The sequence below is a fragment of the Anser anser genome (assembly GCF_964211835.1).
Source record: "Anser anser genome assembly, chromosome: 1".
Lineage (NCBI taxonomy): Eukaryota > Metazoa > Chordata > Aves > Anseriformes > Anatidae > Anser > Anser anser.
The window spans coordinates 69,223,232-69,245,056 of record NC_139720.1 but is presented as its reverse complement, the minus strand read 5'-3'; the positions used below and the strand labels follow the sequence as shown (position 1 = coordinate 69,245,056).

The 21,825-nt window shown below is 36.9% G+C and overlaps 2 protein-coding genes across 7 annotated transcripts in view; one reads left to right on the top strand and one right to left on the bottom strand.

Annotated features, from left to right (window-relative positions):
• The window catches only part of PLCZ1 (phospholipase C zeta 1), a gene marked incomplete at its 5' end in the record, with an annotated part of 53,206 nt that extends 45,376 nt beyond the window's left edge, over positions 1-7,830 (top strand). The window contains 3 exons of the mRNA XM_083815137.1: positions 1,080-1,212; positions 2,898-3,047; positions 5,716-7,830. Of these exons, the coding sequence (XP_083671263.1) occupies positions 1,080-1,212; positions 2,898-3,047; positions 5,716-5,798 (366 nt within the window). The 3' untranslated portion in view covers positions 5,799-7,830. The remainder of the gene's footprint in view (positions 1-1,079; positions 1,213-2,897; positions 3,048-5,715) is intronic.
• Positions 7,831-7,975: 145 nt separating this feature from the next.
• Positions 7,976-21,825, bottom strand: part of PIK3C2G (phosphatidylinositol-4-phosphate 3-kinase catalytic subunit type 2 gamma) — a 323,563-nt gene continuing 309,713 nt past the window's right edge. For all 6 annotated transcript variants that reach the window (XM_083808728.1, XM_083808727.1, XM_083808726.1 and 3 more), the window contains 2 exons: positions 14,429-14,554; positions 7,976-8,889 (listed from right to left, as the gene is read on the bottom strand). In XM_083808728.1, coding sequence (XP_083664854.1) covers positions 8,737-8,889; positions 14,429-14,554 — 279 coding nt within the window. In that variant the 3' untranslated portion in view covers positions 7,976-8,736. The remainder of the gene's footprint in view (positions 8,890-14,428; positions 14,555-21,825) is intronic.

Genomic DNA, 21,825 nt, shown 5'->3' with positions numbered 1-21,825 from the left:
AAGTGTGAAATAGAACTTGTCCAATACAGCTGGATTTTACTGATGATGTTCAGGACATGTCAAAGGACTTCCCCTGGTTCTAAATGGGCTGTTTGTCTTTGCTTTCATCTTGAAAAGCTTTCTACTGAGGGTAATAGCTATTTTCCAGGAAGTAAGGGGACAGCACCTGGGTTTGCTAAGCCACTGCTCCTCAGTGTTTCAGGCTAGAACTTTTCTTGGACCAAGATGTTACAGAAAGTACCTAAGCAAAAGGTGGAGTTTGTGGTTTTTGACTTTTTGGTGGATGACAGGGGGATAAGAATCTGTATACTGAGCTTTGATGTTTAGTCCTGAGATCTGGATCAAAGCATCACATCTCTTACCTAGGCTTGCGGATTTATATATCTCTCTTGATAAATTTCAGCATTGATTTCTAAAAAGCAAACACTGTACAGATGGTTATTCTCTCCCAGGTGTCCCGATAGATGGCAGACAAAGTTGTGACTTTCATAAGTCCTTTCTTAGGCTGGGTGCCAGATTACAGGGCACTCTGAGGCAAAATTTCCAGGTAACTAACTAAATTAAGGAGAATAACATCAGGGAGCCTACTAAAGGCTGAGCTTTTACGTATTCCTGTGAAAGAGCAGGAACATAGGTGAAGAACGCTGCTACATACCCTGCAACACCGCTGATGTCACCCTGAGTGTTAGTGCTAGTCCAGTAGACACAGCTTTAATAGAAATTCATGAGCTTGATCTCAGATATTGCAAAAAATCACCACTGATTCCTCCTTTTTTTTTTTTTATGGTAACTAAATACCACGTTTACAGGCAGCATTGAGTGAAAAAGCTGAAATCTGAAAATTATTATGTAAAACACAATGATATCAAATTAGCCAAGAATTAAATTAAATAGGAAGTGCCATATTCTTAATTTCATTGTGTTTAATGTGTATTTTTGTAACAGTTTCGTTATGGCTGATATATGCTTCTTATAGTAGTTTCTTATGGAACAGTTTTTGCTGTGATGGCTACTATATGGCTATCATGTAAAGTTAATCCTTACAGTTATTTCAATACATTACAAATTTAATTTTCCAGCTCATCAGTGGTCATCAGTTACCACCCAGTAACCTGTCGAAGACTAACAAGGCTGACCCTTTAGTGCAGATAGAAATTTACGGTGTGCCAGATGATCAAGTGAAAAGAAAATCTAGTGTCATAAAAAGCAATGGTGAGCATCAGTCTGTCTCTTAACTGTGAACAAAGGACAATAATATTTTATATGGAATGACCATTTTTCCTTCCCAAGAAGCTGTTATGTTCTTACAGAGTCTGCAATTATTTCTCTCTAGATGAGGATCTTCTGGCACAAAATCTCTAGCAGAAGTTCAAGCTATGTGCCATTTTTGTTGAACAGTAAGTTAAGGAAGCGTAAGCTCTCTATTAGTAGCACTCTCCTGAAGGAAGATGGAATACGCACTGTGTTTACTCACTGTTGCGGGTTGGTCCCAGTAGGCAGCTAAACACCATGTTTGCTGTTCCGCCTTACATTCTCCCCACCCGCAGTGGGATGTGGGACAGAATTGGAAAGGTAAAACTTGTGGGCTTAGAGAAAGACAGTTTAATAGGTAAAGCAAAGCTCTGCGTGTAAGCAAAGCAAAACAAGGAATTCATTCAGTCCTTCCCATCGACAGGTAGGTGTTCAGACATTTCCAGGAGTGCAAGTCTTCATTGTGCATAACAGTTACTTGGGAAGACAAATGCCATAAATTCGAATGACCTTCCTCCTTCTTTCTGCCAGCTTTTATTGCTGAGCACACCATCATATGCTATGGGATATCCCTTTGGTTGCTTGGGGTCAGCTGTCCTGCCCATGCCCTCTCCCAACCTCTTTTGCACCCTCAGCCTACTTGCTGGAGGGGCAGTGTGAGAAACAGAAAAGTCCTTGACTGTGTAAGCACTGCTCAGCAACAACTGAAGCATCAGTGTGTCATCAATGTTTTTGGTCTCAGAGCCAAAACATATCACCATAAGAGCTGCTATGAAGAAAATTAAATCTCTCTGAGCCCAAACCTTTACCATGGTACGTGTAAGGGAATTTTTGTGAAGAAATGTCTGCAGTTTCATCATTTAGCTTATATGAGGTTTCTATTAGGACTCCTCCCTTAACTGCTTAACAGGTGAAGCGTGCAATCTTGGCGTTTGTCTTCAAGCATTCCCTTACCTTTATCATATAGATCTTCTTGAATTCTCAGCCTAAAGGTTCTCTGTGATCTTCCTTCTTTTGTGTCTATCTCTCCTATTTTTCCTTTCTTCTTTTTGTAGACTGCCACCATTTTAAATTGGTCCCTAAATCCATTCTCTCTCTGTATGAACACTGTTCAAGGCAAAGTGTCCTCCTCCTGTTCCACATCCCCTTTTGTATTTTGTTTTTAGTCATGTGATCACTTTTCTACCTTAATTCATTCAGCTCCTGCCTCATTTCCAATGCTGTAAAGAGAGAAACTGGCAAAAACATTAAACTGGTATGGCTATTGGAAAGTTTAAGTTGAGCAGAGATTCTGAACCTGAGTATTACTCTCCTATTTTGCTCTCTTTAAAGGGGCAGTGGCAACTTTCTCAGCCTTTTAATTTACACTATTATGTAGGTAATAAATGATAAATCCCTAGAAGGGGATGGCGTGTGTGCTATAGGCAAGTCCCAAGCTGTCTGTGTTTGCTTCATTCTAAGCACTTCCTTCTGACCTATATCACTTCAGTCAGCAGGAATCTCATCATTTATTTAAACGGGCACAGAAATCTGGGGAAAAAGAAAGCATTTTACCAGCTCAGAATGCTGATAGCAGATACAACTCAGCTATGAAATGGAGTAAATGAAATGGTATTTTGATACTGTGTATCTTCTCTTTTCATTAGCTTTGAGTCCTAGATGGGATGAAACTTTTTCTTTTACTGTCCAAGTTCCAGAACTGGCTTTGATACGCTTCTGTGTGGAAGACGAGATATCTCTGGTTGCAAATGAATTCCTTGGCCAATACACTTTACCACTGCTGAGCCTGAGTAAAGGTAATATTTTAAGAAGTGAGCCACCAATAATAGCTCAAAATAATCTACAACAATCTAGGGTTTTATCCTTACTGTAGTATTGATGGAGCACAGCATTATGTTTATTTCCTACAGGAGAATTTTATAACCATAGGTTAAAAGTTGCACTCTGTATTTTCAAGTCATTGTAGTCTCTGAATGCAAACTCACACTACAGAAATCAAAAGACTATTAATGACTGTTAATAATTCCTACTGGAGTATTCCATTCTAAATAGAAACTGCTCAGGCAGTATTTTAACTCATTCAGATAGAAAACAGGAAGAGCGGTAAGTCAGAACTTCCATAAAATCAACAGTTTGGCTCCAAACCCAAAGAAGCCAAATTAAAATGAAACTAAACAAAACAAAAAACCACAAACCCCTCAGATTACCTGCAATTTTCAGAGAGCAGAAGAATTTAAATTAAGCAAAATATGTATGGCATTTTTCTTGGTAGTGTTTCTTCTGTTGTACCAGTGTAGTTCCTGGAGACTTATGTGATGGGTAGGCTGCGCATGAAGAGCAGGCACAGAAGTCAGTAGGCCAAGGAGAAAGGCTTATGTAAAATGGCTGTTACTACACTGGATTTCCAAAGGTATTTCTGAACAAAACAAACAGAATCAACTTTTATTATTGAATGTAGATGTGAAGGCAAAAACTGGAGCTGGAAGTGGGCACTGTGGCTTTTTTAATTAAGCTTAGCAGGACTTTTAATGGCTATTTCTCTCCAGGTTCTGTAGTCATAAAGCTGCTTGTGATTCTTAATTGAGGTTTAGGAGTTACACAAGAACAAAGACATTACCTTAAAGAACACTTGCTTTTCTCCAACATAAATCTTTACACTGATTACTTTCTACTTTTATTAGGGTATTTCAGAAAAATGAGGAAACATTACCCAATTTTTGAGACAAATTTGAATGGCAGATGCTAAAGCTTACATGTTGTAAAATATATATATATATATAGGTGGAATTATTGTGTCTCTCATATGTCTCTATGGTTTAATTTGGGTCATAAATGGGAATTTAAATTTTGGAAAAGTAAGAGCATGCAGATTCTACAGGAAAGATTTTGAATCAAGTAATTTAAAATATTAAGAAATGGCACTGTAGAAACAGTGCCAAATCACCCTAGCCCTTACCTACTGCAATGTAAAATTGTAATATGCCATTAGGATGCCCATAGGCATAAATAAAATGCTGCTAAGTGATAAGGCAACAGATAATTTAAAAATTTATTATGATACTTAACATTGAACCCTCTGTATTCCAGGTCTGGAACCATGGCTTTGCTTTAGGTACCTAAGCTCCCTAAATAGTGAAAGGGGAAAGTAACATCTTACAAGGTGATTCAAAACAGTCTACAGTTCTTAGGAAACAACGATCTAAACTATAAGTAGTGAGTTATGAATAAATCTTGCTCCTCTGCATAGCTCTGGTGCTTCTTGCTGCACTAGAGGAATGCCCCCTCCTTTGCTAGGATTCATATCCCTGAGGGTTCCCCTGAGGGCAAGTTGCTTCTAAAAGCTGAGCAGTGCTTACATCTTTTCTTTCCTTGACAGGCTATGGGACAAAGTTGGGCCATTGCAACCCTCCCCTGTTCTTCCTCTTGAAAGGATTCAAACCTATATAATCACTTTTCCCCCTTCCCTAGCAGCAGCTTCACCACTCAGCTGTAGATCACATGGGGAAGGATGCTTGCTGCCCACCTGTAACAGTATTCCATATTTCATGCAGTGATTAAGTAGGTATACTCAAAGAGGGGAACAATTCTGTAGCTGGGAGATTAAAGGCTAAAGGAGGGAGTCCTGGGTTACGGTCCCTCTCCTAGTGACTCTGTTGTGTAGAACACCAATACAGGACAGAAATTCCATTGTCTCTAGCTACCTCTTGATCAATTAACAGCTAATTATTTCATATGAATTGGAACAATTTCAATAAAAAAAAGTTATCCATCTCTCAGGACTCTTGGTAGTATATTCTGTAGCTTGGGACCATGAACACAGTCCTTGGAAATGAGTCTTAGTCCATGAAGTGAGTTTCTTCATAGCAAATAAAAAAAGTCTTCCGCATATGAGTGGATGCTCTAAAGATTGATCACAAATGCATGTTGCCTGGGCTCAGCTTTAATATCTGCTGCCCAGAAGCTGAACCTTAGGTGCAAAGTCAACTTTCATGTTGGATAAAAGAATCAAGAAAATCCAAAACCAAACAAGGGTCGCAAAGATTGCATGCACATCCAGAAACACCTAAAGAAGGACTGTGAGAACTGCAGTTCTGAACATGGATTATTAATCATAACAGACACTTAAATAAGTCAACTTGTATTTACATAGATAAAATAGAGTATTTTTTATCAAAACTGACATTATTATTATGAAATAATGCAGACATTACATTTTTATGAAGCAATGTAAGGCTTTGGGTTTGGGGGAGAGGAATTTTTTGTTTTAAGAGGAGGTAAGTTTCAAGTTAAGAACAACAGCTTCTTCAAATGGTTCTACTCACCAGATGAACACACAGTTTATTTTAAAGAGTTAATTTGAGGTTCCTTAATTATGATGCATTTGCATAGTAGATCATAGAACAGCCCTATCATAATATTTTCATTTATGGTTAATACACTAACCAAGTGTCATTATATTTACAGGTTACTGTAACGTTCCTCTGTTTTCCAAAAATGGTGGCAAACTTGAACCTGCATCGCTGTTTGTTTATGTCTGGTACTACTAATGATGCTCCGCATTAGTTGTCATTCTGGTGGATCAATAGTTGTCATTCTGGTGGACCCTGCTCAATAAAGCAACATCTGTAGGCTTGCAACAACCCAGTAGTCTGATTTCCAGAGTGGCATGTTCTCAGTGACTTTATTAAGCTAATGGGACTTCTTGTGTAAATGCTATCCTGAATAAGTAATAGCTACTGAAGTTAGCCCCACCATTATTTAGAAATAATTCATAAAGACTGAACTTTTTTGGACATTTTGTTGAATTCAATTAATAATTTCATTTGCAGCTAATTACAACATTTTGATTAATTACTGAGAATAATAGTTTAATATTTTTGATCTTAGGCTACAAAATTGTGAGCATGTTACACAGAAATTTTTATTTGTATTGAACAAAAACTTTTAACATTGTACAATCATCTTTCTGGGGAAACAATACATACAATGTAAAGTCCCTTTAAATTTATAATAATGGCAGTTTCTGATTGGGCTATACATCCTTAAAGTCCACTGTAATTTTGCTATCTGGAAAAACAGTTTTGAGAAAAATCAGCTCTTAAAATGATAAAAACTTAGATACTAATATTTGTACCTTTTCTCAGCCTGATACTGAACCTCCTGCTGCTAAAGAAAGACAAATAATTCACAGGCTGATTTGTAAAGGGCCTATGTTCCTTGTAGCAGCAGGGAGCTCAGGATACATCTTACTGCAAACTCAGCAAGTAGGAATCAGCATGATTTGAGGTGGATTAGGAGAAGAAATTTAGGGGAGGCAAGGACTGATTGTGTGATTTAAGATCTCTGAGGGCAACATTTTATCTGACAGAGCTATCACTGTAGATCTTGCCCATAAGACGTAATTTTTCTACCTTTCTTACAAAACTGAAGTATTACTGAGCTTCCCCGGGACTGTATCTACCCAGCTAATTGCAGATTTGTTACTATGTCTTTTTTTTTTTCCAATGGATGTTTTATTGATAGATTTCTTTCTTTAATACCAACAGTATTGCTTATGTTTGCAGACTGTTCTGATAATATTCTATTTTTAATGCTACATTTTTATTGCCATTTTAATGCTATCTTATTTAATGTTGCTCTAAGATGGAAAATCACGGTTGCTGTAAACAATGATTAGAAAATGTCACAGGAAATAGCACTGTTAGAAAATTGCATTAGAGTTATAATGAGGAAATCGAGACAGTAGACTAAGAATCTAAAATCAATATTGAACTGTAAGGTCAGGTAATTTGATAACGTTGTAAGCTGGGCACAATGTGTTTTCTGTTCCTGAGTGACAAGTCACTTGATTCTTTACTCAGGAAAGCCTATAATCTAAAATATTATACTTACTGATTTTTGTAGTGATCATATCTGTATGCTAGCCAATGTCTCCTTTATGTGATAAATATTTTATAGCTTTTTTCAGCTCTGAAGAATCCTAATAATAATAATATTCAAGCACAGTTCCCTTCACTTCCCCTTACTAAGGAGGAGTTTAATTTCCCAAGGCAATCTGGTATATATATTCTCAGGCACAAACTGACCAAGTGACATAGTCAATTGGTTTGATGCTGAGAAATACTCCAGCTTATTTAGATTCCTAAACAGCACTCCTAGTCCCACTTCAGGAGCTTTATACAACATTACCATCTGAAGTCTGATTTGTGAGTGTCCTTTGGGAGAAGAAGGCAATTATCTTCAGCTTCTGGCATTATTATCCCTCTGTTGACCACTTTTCTACCTGGTAGAACAAATGTCAGACCTACTCAGTATCTGGTAACTTAAAATTTTACAGCGGAGCAGATCACAAATCAAGGTGTCTCTTGTGCCTTAAAAATGTGCTCTTGCTTCTGGAAAGGTTTATATACATGCTCAACTCTGTGCGTGTGTGTGTAAGAGGCTGGCTGTAATGGACAGTTCATTAGGGCTGCTCACATGCTAAATGTTTAAAGATGTGCTTAAATGCTTCTTTGTGTTAGGTACAAATGCTTTGAAGAACAGAGCCCATAATTAGCCCCAGTGAACTCAAAGGTAGCACTTACATTCATTGGTTATATGTATATATAGCCCTAAGGTCAATGCATGTATTGAATCCTTTATACAGCATAAGAATGCAATGGGGTAAGACAAGTGAGAAAAGACTCTTTATAGAATGCTCTTAAATAGATACAACACTGAAAGATTATATTCAATGCTTTATTTATTTGTGATTAGCCCCTCCCTCCTCCTTTCTTCCCAAAATCAACCAGTTGTATCTGCTTCTCCGATATCAGAATAAAAGAAATGTTGGAAGTATCTTATTGACAAATTAATATCCTGGATTTAAAGTTGCATTATATAAACACTTAAAAGCACACCAACATATACTGCACAAAATGTCTAAAGTGCAAAGTTGCTATTTCTTTTTTAATTATTTTTGTTTGTTTTTAAATGTATGGATTTTGTAAGATTTAACATGAAATCTGCTAGACTTCTGAAATGTATTTGCACCCAGAAAACCATCCCATGAACCTCTCTGGTAAATTGTCATATGCAGTGGCTCACAGAGGTCAATGATAAATTGCACCATTATCAGCATTGTTTCAATACACTTGGTGGAATTAGCAGGCAAAAAACTATGCTCTGACCTATGCTTGATGTGTACTAAATTCAGAATTTTAGTGTACTATTTCATATGAATAAAACTAAAATCTTTATTGCTATCATAAGAATACCTGCATGCAGCTACAAGTTGCTTGCTACAGCACGTGATTTCTTAAACTCACACAAGAAGGAATCTGTTGTAAGAAGAAGGTAGCAATTTTAAGACAATAGCCTTATGATTATAAATGTAAGAGGAGCAGATGATGCATATTCTCAAGGGCAACTGAGAAAAAAGTGTACTATGGAGAATGGAATGAAGAAACATTAGTGGATAAATAATTGAATTGTCTTAGACAACTTTTAAATTACACTGTTTCCCAGTGGATACCACTTTTCTTCATTTAACTGGACACTGCTTAGTTGAATGTTAACAGCTCCCACAAATGTTCCTTTGCTTTTCACAACAAGCTTCAGTATATGGCTTTTGAGCTCCATGACTTTGTTATACACAACCTGAAATAATATAAAGTTTAACAGAAAAAAAAGCATGTGAATCTGTGATCTATTTGTCAGACAATACACTTACAACAGTACAGCATTCCGGATGATGATGATAACTTTCCAATAATTACTTTAAACTGCCCTCCAGAATTATCAACCACTATCTGTGAGCCAAATTCAAGTTCGTGAATATATCTCAAAAATACATTTGACCTTATATAGTTTATATAAAGGAGATTCTGCCAGCTTAGGCTTGTGAAATCTGATTATCAAGTATTCGTAAATAAATTTGAAACCCGTGTTGCAACGCTTGAGAAAAAAATAGGTACACATAATTTTCCATGTGAAAATTGAAACTCTAACTTGAGCAGAGTTTTGAACTCAAATGTGAAGATATATCAGATACTCCATGAAGCTCAGCAGGGAAAGATAACACTGTTGATTTTCAAGAGGAGAGATTCAGATAAAGGGTACTTATCATGGACAGTGGTATGAAACCATAAGATAGGTAATTATGGAAAAATGTAGTTTATTATAATTTTTAAATATCTTCCCATAGCAAATGCTTTGAAAAACGGTGTTAGTCTTCTAAAAAAAAAAAATCAACAAGAAAACTGTTTTAATGTCAAAATTTTTGTTTGCAACAAGGTATATAATTTTTATTATATGTTGCACTGATACACCTCATAAAGGTGTATCACATCAATGTACAGTACCTCAGAATATTGTTTCTCGGTACTGTACTTGTGATTAAATCTCATGCTGCACACCAAAATTAAGAAAGAACATGCCAAAGCAAAAACAAATTTTCTTCTGAAACTACCATGAAATTTCATAACTGTTCTGGATCCAAGAAACCTGCATCATAAAAGAGACAATAATTTTCCTTTGAAAATTGTCTTTATAAGATTTACTGTTGCAATACAAATGGTTGTATGCATGATTCTGGATGCTAATTTTATCCAAGTATGCCCATTATAAAATATATTTGCATTTTTTAATGGACTCATCAAAATGTTGACATGATAGAAAGCTCAGCCTACTCCGTAGATGTTGTGGGTGTGGAACATCATTAAGAATGGACCCAATTCAGCAAGTGAAAACTACTCAATTTGGATGTTTCCTTTAGTCAGGAAGTGTTAATGCTTCTCAAATTAAATGAGACAGCTTGCTTAGCATCTCTTTAGAAAATTACTAAGTTTTAAAAATATCTTTGAAATTACCTTGATAACGCTGAGAATGCGCTGAGGTTCGTTATGAAATGGTAATGATGTATTTTCTGAATTAAAAAAAAAAAATCTGGAGTGATAGGCCAACAAGAAGGAGCTGCATTCAGAACAGACTCCTGTTTCAGGCTCCACATTAATCAAAAACTGCTGAGTGAACTGCATATAGGTTGATATAATGTGAAAGAGTGCTGTCAGCTAGTTTCAGGCCTCAAAGGAAAGCTTTGTTAAGAGAAGTACATTTAATCTAAAATTTGTATGGAGGGAAATGTTTCAAATGTTTTTGCTATTTTAGTTGCAATGGAAAACGTTTTAAATTTTAATCTCACTGTGCAGCTTAAAAAGCAAATGCAGTAACATACTGTCACTTCATGAGAACGGGAAAGTGGAACTGCCTACAATGAGCTTGCCATGCAACCTGCTTGGATTTACTATGCAGTCTGAATGCAGTCTATACACATGGCACTGCTGAGGAGGAGGAATGTCAGACTGAGCCCCCCCGGGATCTCTGCGGGCTGGACTGCAGAGTCCTCTCTTTACTTTCAATTATAAGAAGTAGAAATGGCCATGGGAGACATCCTTCAACCAGGGACAGAGTTTGTAAAGGCTCAACCACAGCAATGCTCCTCTTGCGGAGTGGCAACAAAAAGGTGGTTCTGAACCTCACAGGTGGACCCAGGAGGCATGAAATTTCTGGTTCTCCCTGACAGGCCTACGTGGCATGGGCTGTCCCTGTGAGACCACAGAATGCTCTGGTCTGTGCTGCGAGCTGCTGGGGTGGCACAGCAGGCAACGACAGGCACGACACCAGGACAGGCTCCTTGGTCTAGTCAGTGTAGCAAGGATGGACGGCCATGGGTTTGAGGATAGAAAAACTGTCCCTCACTCTTTTTATCTGGCTTTTACTGGAGAGGTGCTAGCAGGCAGCATGTACTTGTCCATTTAGAAAACTTTGGAAGTTATAGTTTGGAACAGCTGTCATGACAGTTGTGCTAGGTGCTTTTCAGTTTTTATGTTTACTGTGCCTATTTCACCAAATTGCATATGAATAAAAAATTCCAGCTTTCCTGTAAGCAGGAAACCAGCTTTACAGTAAGCAATTACATACTTTAGAATAAATCTATGATTTGATTATTTAAGTGACACTAATTCTAGTGTATAAACATGCCATTTCTTTGCCAATATATGAAAGTTATCATCTTCAGCTTTTGCTTTAAGTCACAACAGGCATGAACTGTGGTAATGAACAACTTTGTATCTATGGACAGAAAGAGGCTTTAAGTTTTGAGCAATGCCACACCTTGATGTGTAAGGTGGGTGCCTTTCATCTGATCCCAATAAACAGTTTCTAAAATGACCTTGCTCCAGCTGAATTTTCAATATCATCAGGATGTGGGGACAGAAGAAAGACTGTAGACAGCTGAATTAGTATGTGGATAAAACACATACCACCTGCCAGAATTTCAAACTGAAGGCAGTTATATCCTGAAATCTACATTTAGTAATAATATTGGCCTCCTATTTATACAGTCAGATCAAATGGAGGTGAGTTATACATGGCCATGCAGCAAATCGGCATGACAGCCAGGACTGGAATTCAAGTATTTTTGGCTCCAGAAAGAGAAGCACTGTTGACCTACAGGAGTCTAATGACATTTTAATCACAAATGAGGGACAGTTGCTTCTCCTTAGGTAGCCATGGCACACTTCCTAGATTTGCTCTTAATTGACCAAATTAGCTTTGACGCACAATGCTGGCGGGAGCTGCAGTGGCTCCTGGCGCAGGTCCCCTCCTCCCCCTCCATCAGGCTTCCCGGGGCAATTCATGTCACCGCAGGCCAGCAGCCCCTCTGCTCTGAAGGCAGCTGCAGTAATACCCATGGACTGGTACATCCCAGGGGTGTTTACTCATGTTTCCCCCACGCCCAAGCTTCATAGGCAGGATGGAGGGAATTCCCTCTTGTTCTGGCAAAGCACACATGGTCTTTCCATGGAGGTTTACTCATTTTGGGGGTGTGCATGCATGCAGGCACTCCAGAGACAGAGGACAGTGAGAGTGAGGGCTTGTAGCGTGCCTCATGGCAAATGCGACACATACGAGCAAGAAACCACTGCAGCTCATTGCCACTTTTCATGGTGAGAATTTAAACTTAAATCGTTCAGATTCATTTTAAATCAAGTTTTCTTACTTTTCATGAAACTATTCTGGAACCGCCCAAGTGATTATTTATTCCCAATAGTGGCCTATAAAGCTGGTATATTCTTTTATTTATTTATTTTTTTTTTCATTACCCTGCACCCATTTTTTCTGTGTTCTTTCTTTTCTTCCCAATCATCATTTTTAATGCAATGTTACACCAGTGCGGATGCAACAAACGCTGAAATGCAAATAGAGGAACAAGAGAAAAAAGGAGTGCTTGTTAAAAGCAACTCCAAAACATTCAGCACAATTCATTCTACTGTTGGTCCTCCTGGACCTTCACATTTTACTCTCACACATATGAGTAAAAATCAAAAATAAAATGCGCTTTTGCAAGGTTGATAATTTGCTGTAGGCAGTCTTAAGCAATAAAAGTACAAAACTAAAAACAAAAATACCCAAGAGAAGCACATTTCAGAATTTTCTGTCTTGAACATGGAGAGAAATTAATATACAGTTTCCTTCCAGCCATTTGGCTTTAATAAAAACTTATGAACTCATAAAAAAGGCTAGTACATTTCTGTACACAGCACTTTGGACAGTAACTAACTTAAAAGACAGCTGACATATTTTTAGTTGTTTTTCTTCCCTGGGGCTTCTTCTGCCTCAGTCTACCAGCCTTGGACAGAAAATGCATGCAGAATGATATCGCATATGGAGGAACAGAGCTGCTAACAGCACAAGCTTCGGGTTTGAAATGTCCAAGTTCAGTGAAGCCATATGTCCCCACTGCGATTAGCAGTTTCTCGTGAAAAAGATTGAGCATCTGTGAAGAAGGCTGTAAGTTTTGAGTAAAGGATATTAAAAAGTTTGCATGGATTTTCCCTAATAGCAGTAGGATGAACCTTAACCACAATTAAACCCCCTCCCAGTGAATACTGTCTGACTGCAGCCAGGATTTTGGATTTTCTTGTATTCAAATAGGTCTAGTAATGATTAGAAACAAAATTGCCTAACAATGTTGCTGGATGGTTCTTGTCCATAGCTCATTTTAGATATTTTAAAATGAATGTTAATATATAAACATATTTATTTTTTAAATAACTTTCAAATGTAAAGAAATTACTTTGGCCGGGTCAATTAGCCTCATTTTTTTCTTTGATTGAAAAAAAAAAAGAAAAAAATAATATAACCAAAAAAATAAACCCTATTATCTTTTTGTTCCACTGCAACACTATAGGGAGAGAAATCTATCTCTGTTGTTAGCAGCAGTACTACTTGAGTACAGCAGTGCTGGAAGTCATCAATGTAAGTAGGTAACTTTAAAATCAGTGGGAAAAGAGAAAAAAATCAAAATCCCAGGACTGGGTAACTAGGAGATAAGGACTCTTAGTCTCAGCTGACTAATTTATATTTCATCGTGTCTTATCTATGAAACAGGGTGGAGTGATAATATTTTCTATGCCTTCTGCTTTGAAACTTGCTCAAAGTACATTTGTAAATTGCCTTGAGATCTTCAGGAGATTTGCTATATGTAATACTTACCATCTCCAATCCCACCTACTGTTTGAATCTCATCTCCCTTTACAAAAGAATATAGTTTATGCTGTTTCTCATTTTGTGGTAAACATTTCTCCATCCAAATATTTCTCTATTTAACTCCAGAGGCGTAAGCATTTCAGTGGTAAGTGAAATAATTATATAGGGCTGTGAATTGCTAGATTTTGACATAAAAAGAACTGGGCTATTTATTATTGTGCTACCATTTAGGACAGTGACAGCCAATTTGGTTGTCCATTTTCAAATGCGAATTTGAATAACAGCATCTGTTCAATTAGTACTTTTTATGCTATTATAGAAGGCTGAATTTAAAATGGTCTAGGTTTGGTGCAATGATGCCGGGGCTCATTTGGCTAACATTTAACAGTGATTATGGTATAAGACCAAACAGCGTGAATAATCCAAACACTTTCCTAAAGAGAAAGACATAAAGAGACTGTCTCCCTTCTGAGAAAGAAGCAAAAGAGAAGATTGTCTCCATTTATGGTTCTGCTTCTGATATGTTCCTTCTGTTTGACAGTACTCATTGTAACAGCTCTAAATGCTGTATTGTTATGATATTTCAAGAGTAGATAACAAAAATCAAGCCCATAAAAAATGATGGAAGAAAGTGAACAGTACTCACAATTTCATTGTAAGTAGGGTCAGTGCTTTTTGGAACTGTTCTTGTTTTCCTTCGACTGACCTCATCGGGGTCCGGCAGAAGATAAAATTCAGCATGTGCACTTGGGGCAGAACCATCTGGGAGGTGCTGAAAAACAAAATGGTCATAAATATGAATACCTCTGCTATAGCAAAGAAAACAAATAAAGAAATACCAAATGAAATCTGGACTATAAGCAGACACAGAAACATATTACATTCTCAGTATTCTCTTGGCTAAATCAGAGTGCTAAAGCAGTAAAACAACAGGCATTCTTAGAATTCAGCTTCATATTGAATCAGGAAAAATAAATCAAATAATACAAGGACAATGCAAAATTGCCTATCTTTAATATTTTACATTCTGGTGGAAAAAAAACCTTACGCCTTAATCTGCTTTAACTCAATTTAAACTGAAACAAAGTCTAGTCCTTCCAATTTCCAGAGTAATGTATAGAAACTGGATTCCAGCTAGTACACTCCTATCGATTTTAACCCCTAAATAGCAGTGCTGATGCTGGCTAGAACTGTTTATTTCTAAGGGTATTTCATAAAGCGTATTACTACAGAGGAACCAGGAGCATTTCCTGCAGCAGTAAGGGCAGAATAAGGAGCAGTATTCTTATAATAACAGTCTGTCCATCTCTCCCATCACATAGCTGCAACCTCTCTAATTTTCAAGCTCAGATTACTTAGTGATATTCCAGATATTCCAGTTTATGGTAGCTACTCCAGACCAAAGCCAATCTATTTACCAGGCTCAGTCATAAGTTACTGCTGGTGGGTGGACAGCTTTTGGATAACCTCTGAGCAGCTGTAAGCTTATTACTAAAGAAATATTTCAGTTACTCAGAAAACATATTGGCAGTATGAGAGGCTTTTAAAGAACATGCAAGGAATACAATTATGAATAAGTATGGAAAAGGTATCTTCCCAGTATATGTCATTTAGTTCTTAGCTTATAATTAAGCAGAAACCTTTGTGTTGGTAAAATACGTTACAATCAGAAAACACAAAGTGGGCATAAATGTGTGGGTATTTATCTACATATTGGTAATTTCAGTAGTATTATCAGTATTTTAGGCTGCAAGTTTACCTGACAGCTCATAGGCAATCCAGCAACAGGATGCAAATGAAAATGCAGGCAAAAAGAAGAGATCTTGAGATATGTGGAACACATGAACCCAGAGCATTCCCCATGCAGTTGCATTTATATTTCCCATCGTAGTTTTACCTGGCTTAGAATAAAATGGTTTCTCAGATTTTGATTATTCACAGTATGTGACCAGAAATATGGATCTTTCTACAGGCATTATCAACACCACACTCTTGTGATAGGAGAAAACACTGTTGTCCTCGCAATAAATAACTTCTCTTTTGGGAAGAAAAACAGTGCTTGTATGTGTGAGCAACCAGTTCTTGCATAACAAATCTCTGATTTTTGTTATTTGAATTGATCCTTCAAGGCAGATGGTACGGTCAACTGGAAAGCTTCATACTGCTGTGGTTAATACTATATGCTCAAATCATCACATATTGTAAGCGCTATGTGAATGATTAATGATCTTGACACTAAGCTCTCCAAAATATATCTGATGTAAAATATACATGGGATTTAGTTAGGTGAGATTCAAGTGCCAAAACATGAATGACATTAAATGGCATTTTCCTAGGACAAAGTGCCATATTGTTAACACAGGACTCATAATTTACACTATCAATTTAAAAGCCCATCTCTATAGATCTAAGACTATATTAACGTTTCAGTTAAGAATGACAAAAACAGTAAATTGAACAGTCTGTTAAAAATCAGGAAAGAAAAAGATATTTAGCATAGTACCAGTCCAAGAAACCAGGATGCTAACTGTAATCAAGCTCTTCCCTTTTCTGTGAATAAAGCATCACTGTAACTTGAAGGTCGACAGATTTTGGTCGTTTCAGACACAAAAAGGAATATGCTTTAAAAAAAGAAAGGAGTTGTTCTTATTAGCTCAACTGCTGTGACCCAGCACAAGGATCTTCACTATCTCAAGCATGGAAATGCAATATAGACAGTCTCGTAAAATGTCAGGCTTTATAAATCACCTCAGCAGTGCATTGCCTAACCAGGGACCACGTCAGAGCTAATAGTGGTTGTTGAGGTAAGCAGCAGCTGAAAAGAGTACTGGGCTGAGGAACTCAGATGGTAGGTAAGAGGCTACAAAGGTAACAGAGAGAACACTTGCATTTGTTCAATTCCACTCCCCTTTGAGCTGCCGAGATAGCACAGGTTGCAGTTGCCTGTGCTGTGCCCCACTGCACCCCTGAAGACAACAACGCAGATCAGATCATGCACAGCAGTAGTCTCCATATCAAACAGGCTCAGCCTGGCAGTCATCTGCCAGGGAAAGAACCCAAACTGATTGCTGTGAAATTGTTTAACAGGACCTGGGTATCAGTAGTGTACACAATGAGTTGAAAAAAAAGTCTGATAAATTTGTCACGATGCCCTGATCTGCTCCTTGTACCCTGCTAGCAATTCTGGCACATTGGCCTTCAGCCAACTCACCTACTCTGTCAGCTGACCCCTCCCAAAACTCAAGGAAGACACTTTGTAGTACCGCTGTGGCCACAAGAAACACGGAGAGAAAACTACTTCCTCACTATGCCTTTGAAAGTAGCTAAAGACATGTTGAAAGGGGTGAGTAGGAGGAGAGGGTCAAGACAGAACATCAGAAAAAAAAAAAGAGAAAAAAAAAAGGAATATTTTAGCAATTCACAGAAGAAAAATCAGGGCAGAGCAGTTGCCCTGGGATCTTTCAAAACTAAAAACAAAACCACTTCTCATGAATAGCAGCAATCAGCAGCCAAACCCTTAGAGGTAATTTAAAGGGCAGCTACCTGAATTCCAACTACAGATCCTAGTTCCGTCTGTTTGTTTGGGCTCGTTTTGGTTTGTTTGCTTTGTTTGTTCGTTTGTTTTTCCTTCTTTATAGATAGTATTTTCCCACTTCATCTTCCCTTGCTGGGAAGGCAAAGGGAAGACAAGCTCCAGATTCCACAGTTGTCCCAGTTCTCCATTGGCAGTGGCACTAGTGTGCCATCAAATGATCAAAGAGCTTCAGCTGAGCACTCTTCAAGCCAGATCACATCTTTATGACACAAAATATCTAACAAAAGTTGCTCACTGTCAAAAAAGCTCTGTTCCATTGCACACTCATCATTCAAAACTACAGAGGAAAGGCAGGTATAAATCAGTCATGGTTTAACAGGAGCAGAGTCTGGGTAGTTCATATGCTGAGCTTGTGTTGGCTTCTCTTCTGACTGGCACAATAGTTGAATCGTTTCTTGTGAAGGGCCTGCTTCACCAATGGATTTCTTAAGACAAGACTATGGGTGGTCATGGAAAGAGCTGTACTTTTCTAGGCCCTCCCTGCTAGGAACAAAGTGGGATATTGGTGGTTTGAAAATTGTAGTTTGAAAACAAGAGTGAGATTAACATGGTAGAACCATAGTTTTAAATCTAAAATAGGTGAAATTTGAATTGTTTTATTAAGACAACAAACATGCCAGACAAAAATCTCAGACAAAAATCTTTTGGGAAAACTAGGTCTTTCTCAGGCTTTCACATATGAGTTAAACATTTGTTTGAATGACGAAAAATAGAGAAAATAACAGAACTTTTTTCTTGCTAAAGACGATGTCTTCTGTCATATTCCACAGTGACACGTTTAGAGAACAGATATGCGGGGTTGTCCTTTCAATTCTGACTCAGACTGCATTGGCAGAGTTATAAACTTAAATAAACATGAAGAATATCTGACCTAAATGCCAGACTCATTTACTCCAAATAATATATATTCTGGGGTGGGTCCATTATAAACATGGAGTCAGATTTCTAGCAGCTTTATGAGTAGTTCTGAAACCCAGCCCCAAATCCCTTTTGTTATTAGTGGATCAAAAATCACTCATTTCTGTCCATAGTCCAGAAGAGAAATCATAGGGTGCCTTGGGAATGCCATTTTGCACTTTAACTACTTTGCAAAACCCTTCTATCTTGAATGTACTTGTGATCTAGCAAGCAGAAAAAAACTTTTATACCGAATTCTATTTGCTTAATTCTCTAACCATTTAATTAACCCAAAAGTAAAGGAAGTTTACTTCCTTTAAATGAAGTTACTCCCAATTTAGATTACTGTCTTACTTATGTACTCTTGTAAATACATTCCAGCAGGAAAAATCCATAAGGCTGCAAAGGTGTAAAAGCTAGTTCATAACAGAAATGCCATAGCTCTTCTTGTTATGCCTATGGACAAAAAAACAAGCAACCAACCAACCAAATGAATGAACAACAACAAAAAAACCACAACACAACAGTGATTTGATCTGTCAAAAAAGAAAAAAAAAGAGTTGCATGTTGCATTTGTAAGCAGATTCCGTACGCTTTCTTCAATTACAAACAAGCCACTAGTGTACAATTTTCTCAGAGAATGACCTACTTGACCCTCATAATGACTAATAGAGGAACTCAATCACAACTGTCTGCATGTAATTTAAAAAAAAACACCACCACAACAACAAAAAAACAGTTTATTTTTGAAATGTTATTATTCTAAATTCGTGTAGTAGGTGATGAAAATATTTAAAAGAGAGATGGAGTGAGAGAGGAAAAAGTACTCTGGATCTGCTTCTCTCCACATCTGTAACTCAATACTGAAAAACTAAGACAGACATGTATCTGTTATGGGTGTGTTCCATTTTTCACTCCAATTTTATTTTCCAAAACTAAAAAAAAGTATTGATATTTACTTACAGAAATCCATGCAGATAGATTATGTCCTGTGTAATTTAATTTTATATATGATAACTGTAGCTGGGAAATAATGGATGAAACTCAATTAATTTTTCCACAAGAATTACATTATCTTAATGACTTTTTTCCCCCAGTCATTACTAAGCATCCTCAACTCTCCTTCATGATGGGTTCTTTATTAACATTATGAAAGGGCCAACTACTTCAAAATTTGCCATATTTAAACTACGCAATTTAGCATGACAACATGAATACTGGGTTTCACTCAAATGAATTTAAAGGAAAGTTTTATGATATTAATGCAATAGATGTTGGGGATAATCTATTGTAAAGTTATCTAAAACTCATCTCTTCCTAAGCGACATCAAATTTTCTCTTTTGGTGACTTTTGCCTCAAATTTACATCACCTCATCAGCTTCTCGTACTGTTAGACATGCAGATATTTTCTTACTTTTTGTCCTAGAGTGAAACAGATTGATGGCTCCTGAAGATTTGATAGTTCCAGCTGCTGTTCTTTTTCTCATTTTTCACTTTCAACCATCTTGACAAAAAATAAATAAAAAATGATCAAAGGTAACTTGCATTAACTAATGCCACCTTTCCTCCTCTATAAATAACTTCCTTTCTTCCTCCAAAATTAATTTCCTGGACATTTTGCAAATCTCAATTGTTCTCTTGCCCATCTTCAGTGAAAAAAAATATAATAAAAAATCAGGGTCTAAAAAGGCTCCCATTTTAGCTACTCCCACCAAATGAAAAGAAGAGAAAAACAAACTTTCATTTTGTCCAGTAGCTCTAGCTCTCAGTTTTCCTATCTTTTACCTTCATCTGTTGTTTCTCTTTGACATGCCATGAGAATTTTTCTTCTATATGGTGAAGAAAGGACTGTAAAATATTCCTTAATATTTAAAATAGAGTTATCCTTGCATTTTAAAAACACATTCTACTATAGCAAATATATATATAGGGAAAGGAAAAACAAACAAATAAACAAACAAAAACACTTCAGAACTCCAAAGCAAATACTAAATATAGCGATGAGACAGATTTGCTTATTATCCATCAAAAGAGAAAAAAAAATCCACAGAAGAAATTAATCTTGCACCACAGTAACCTGTATAAAATAGTAGTTGCCTCCTGACTAAATTAAAATGAGCCATAAATGTGGAAGAGCCATCAGTGTTGCTGCACTGTCTTTCACTTTCTCTGAGTGACACAGTGTATGTAACTTATGTAACTTAGCAAGGAAAAGCAAAATCTTTGTAAGCTGCAGCTTTAATAACTACAGCTTCTGCCTTATAAAAAGTTAACATTGGCTTGGATAATTCTGTATTTAAAGATCTGAGAAGATAATCAACACTAAAATAATGACATTACCAAGCAAAAGACTCCTTCAAAACTGGAATAATGTGATGTAAACCTCAAGGACAAACCTTGTGAATGAGAGGTTGTGTTTTTACTTCATAAATCTTAATATGGGACTCTTCCATCTTTTTCCCTTGAGATTTACAAATCCTGAAGCACTGAATACCTGTAGTCTACTCTGCTACTACACTATTCATTTTCCTGCCACAAAATATTTTCAAATAATTAAAAAAAAATCATAAGATAATTATATTTGCAATAACTAACAAACAAATACGAAAGAAGATAATCCAGTATATTGCTATGGTGCACTCTGCATGCTCTGCTATTGGCAAAACAAATAGAAAAGCAAACAGACAAAAGTAATTTCACAATAAGGTATTTTTTCACAATCATCTTTTTTTTTTTTTTTTTTTCACCCCAAATTTGAAAACATTTAACTGCTGCTCTGCAGAATAAGTTTTATTATATTTTCTGGTGCTGAATTTCTTGCCCTCTTCTCTGTCAGCAACTTCATTCTTATTCCTAACTTAATTTTTATCTCCTGCAGACATCCAGGTATGTACATGAACAGAGATATTCTGTAAGAGAGGACACTGGCATGGAGGTTGCTGGCAAAGCAACAACAACAATAAAAAAGAAATGAAATTGATCTCAATTTAATGCAGGTGAGTAAAAAAGATATGTTGTTTCAGAAGAATATATATGATGTTTCAGGGAAATTCTCGAAGGCATTTTTTAAACAGTCTTTTTCTACTTTTCTGAAACATGGTAGCGTCAGTGGTGTCAGTGAAGCAAGCCTCCAGATGGGCTTTGTCATTTATTATGATAAAAATGGAAAGGTGCTGTATCTGTGTCTCTGATTTGAATCTCCAAAAATAGCTTATGCATATCATGTAGTCCAATGCCTTCAACATCCTCATCAACCTACCCATTCTGTGTGCAGCCTGCCAGTGCACCAAATGGGCAAACTATGCCTAATGTAAGTGCTGTTAATTCAAGAAAAAGAAAGAAAAAAAGAAAGAAATAAAAACACACAACGGTTTTGTTAACTGTAGTTTGTTCCAGCCCTCTCTCCCTCAAGTGAAATAAGGCATTTTGGGAAAAAAAAAAAAAAAAGGTGCAGGTTTTCTGTTTCAGCTTTGATTTTAGTAGAGTAGCATGGAAATGGACTTGCGCAGTGTAGCTCTTAATAAAAGATGATATGCTGTATTTCTAGCAG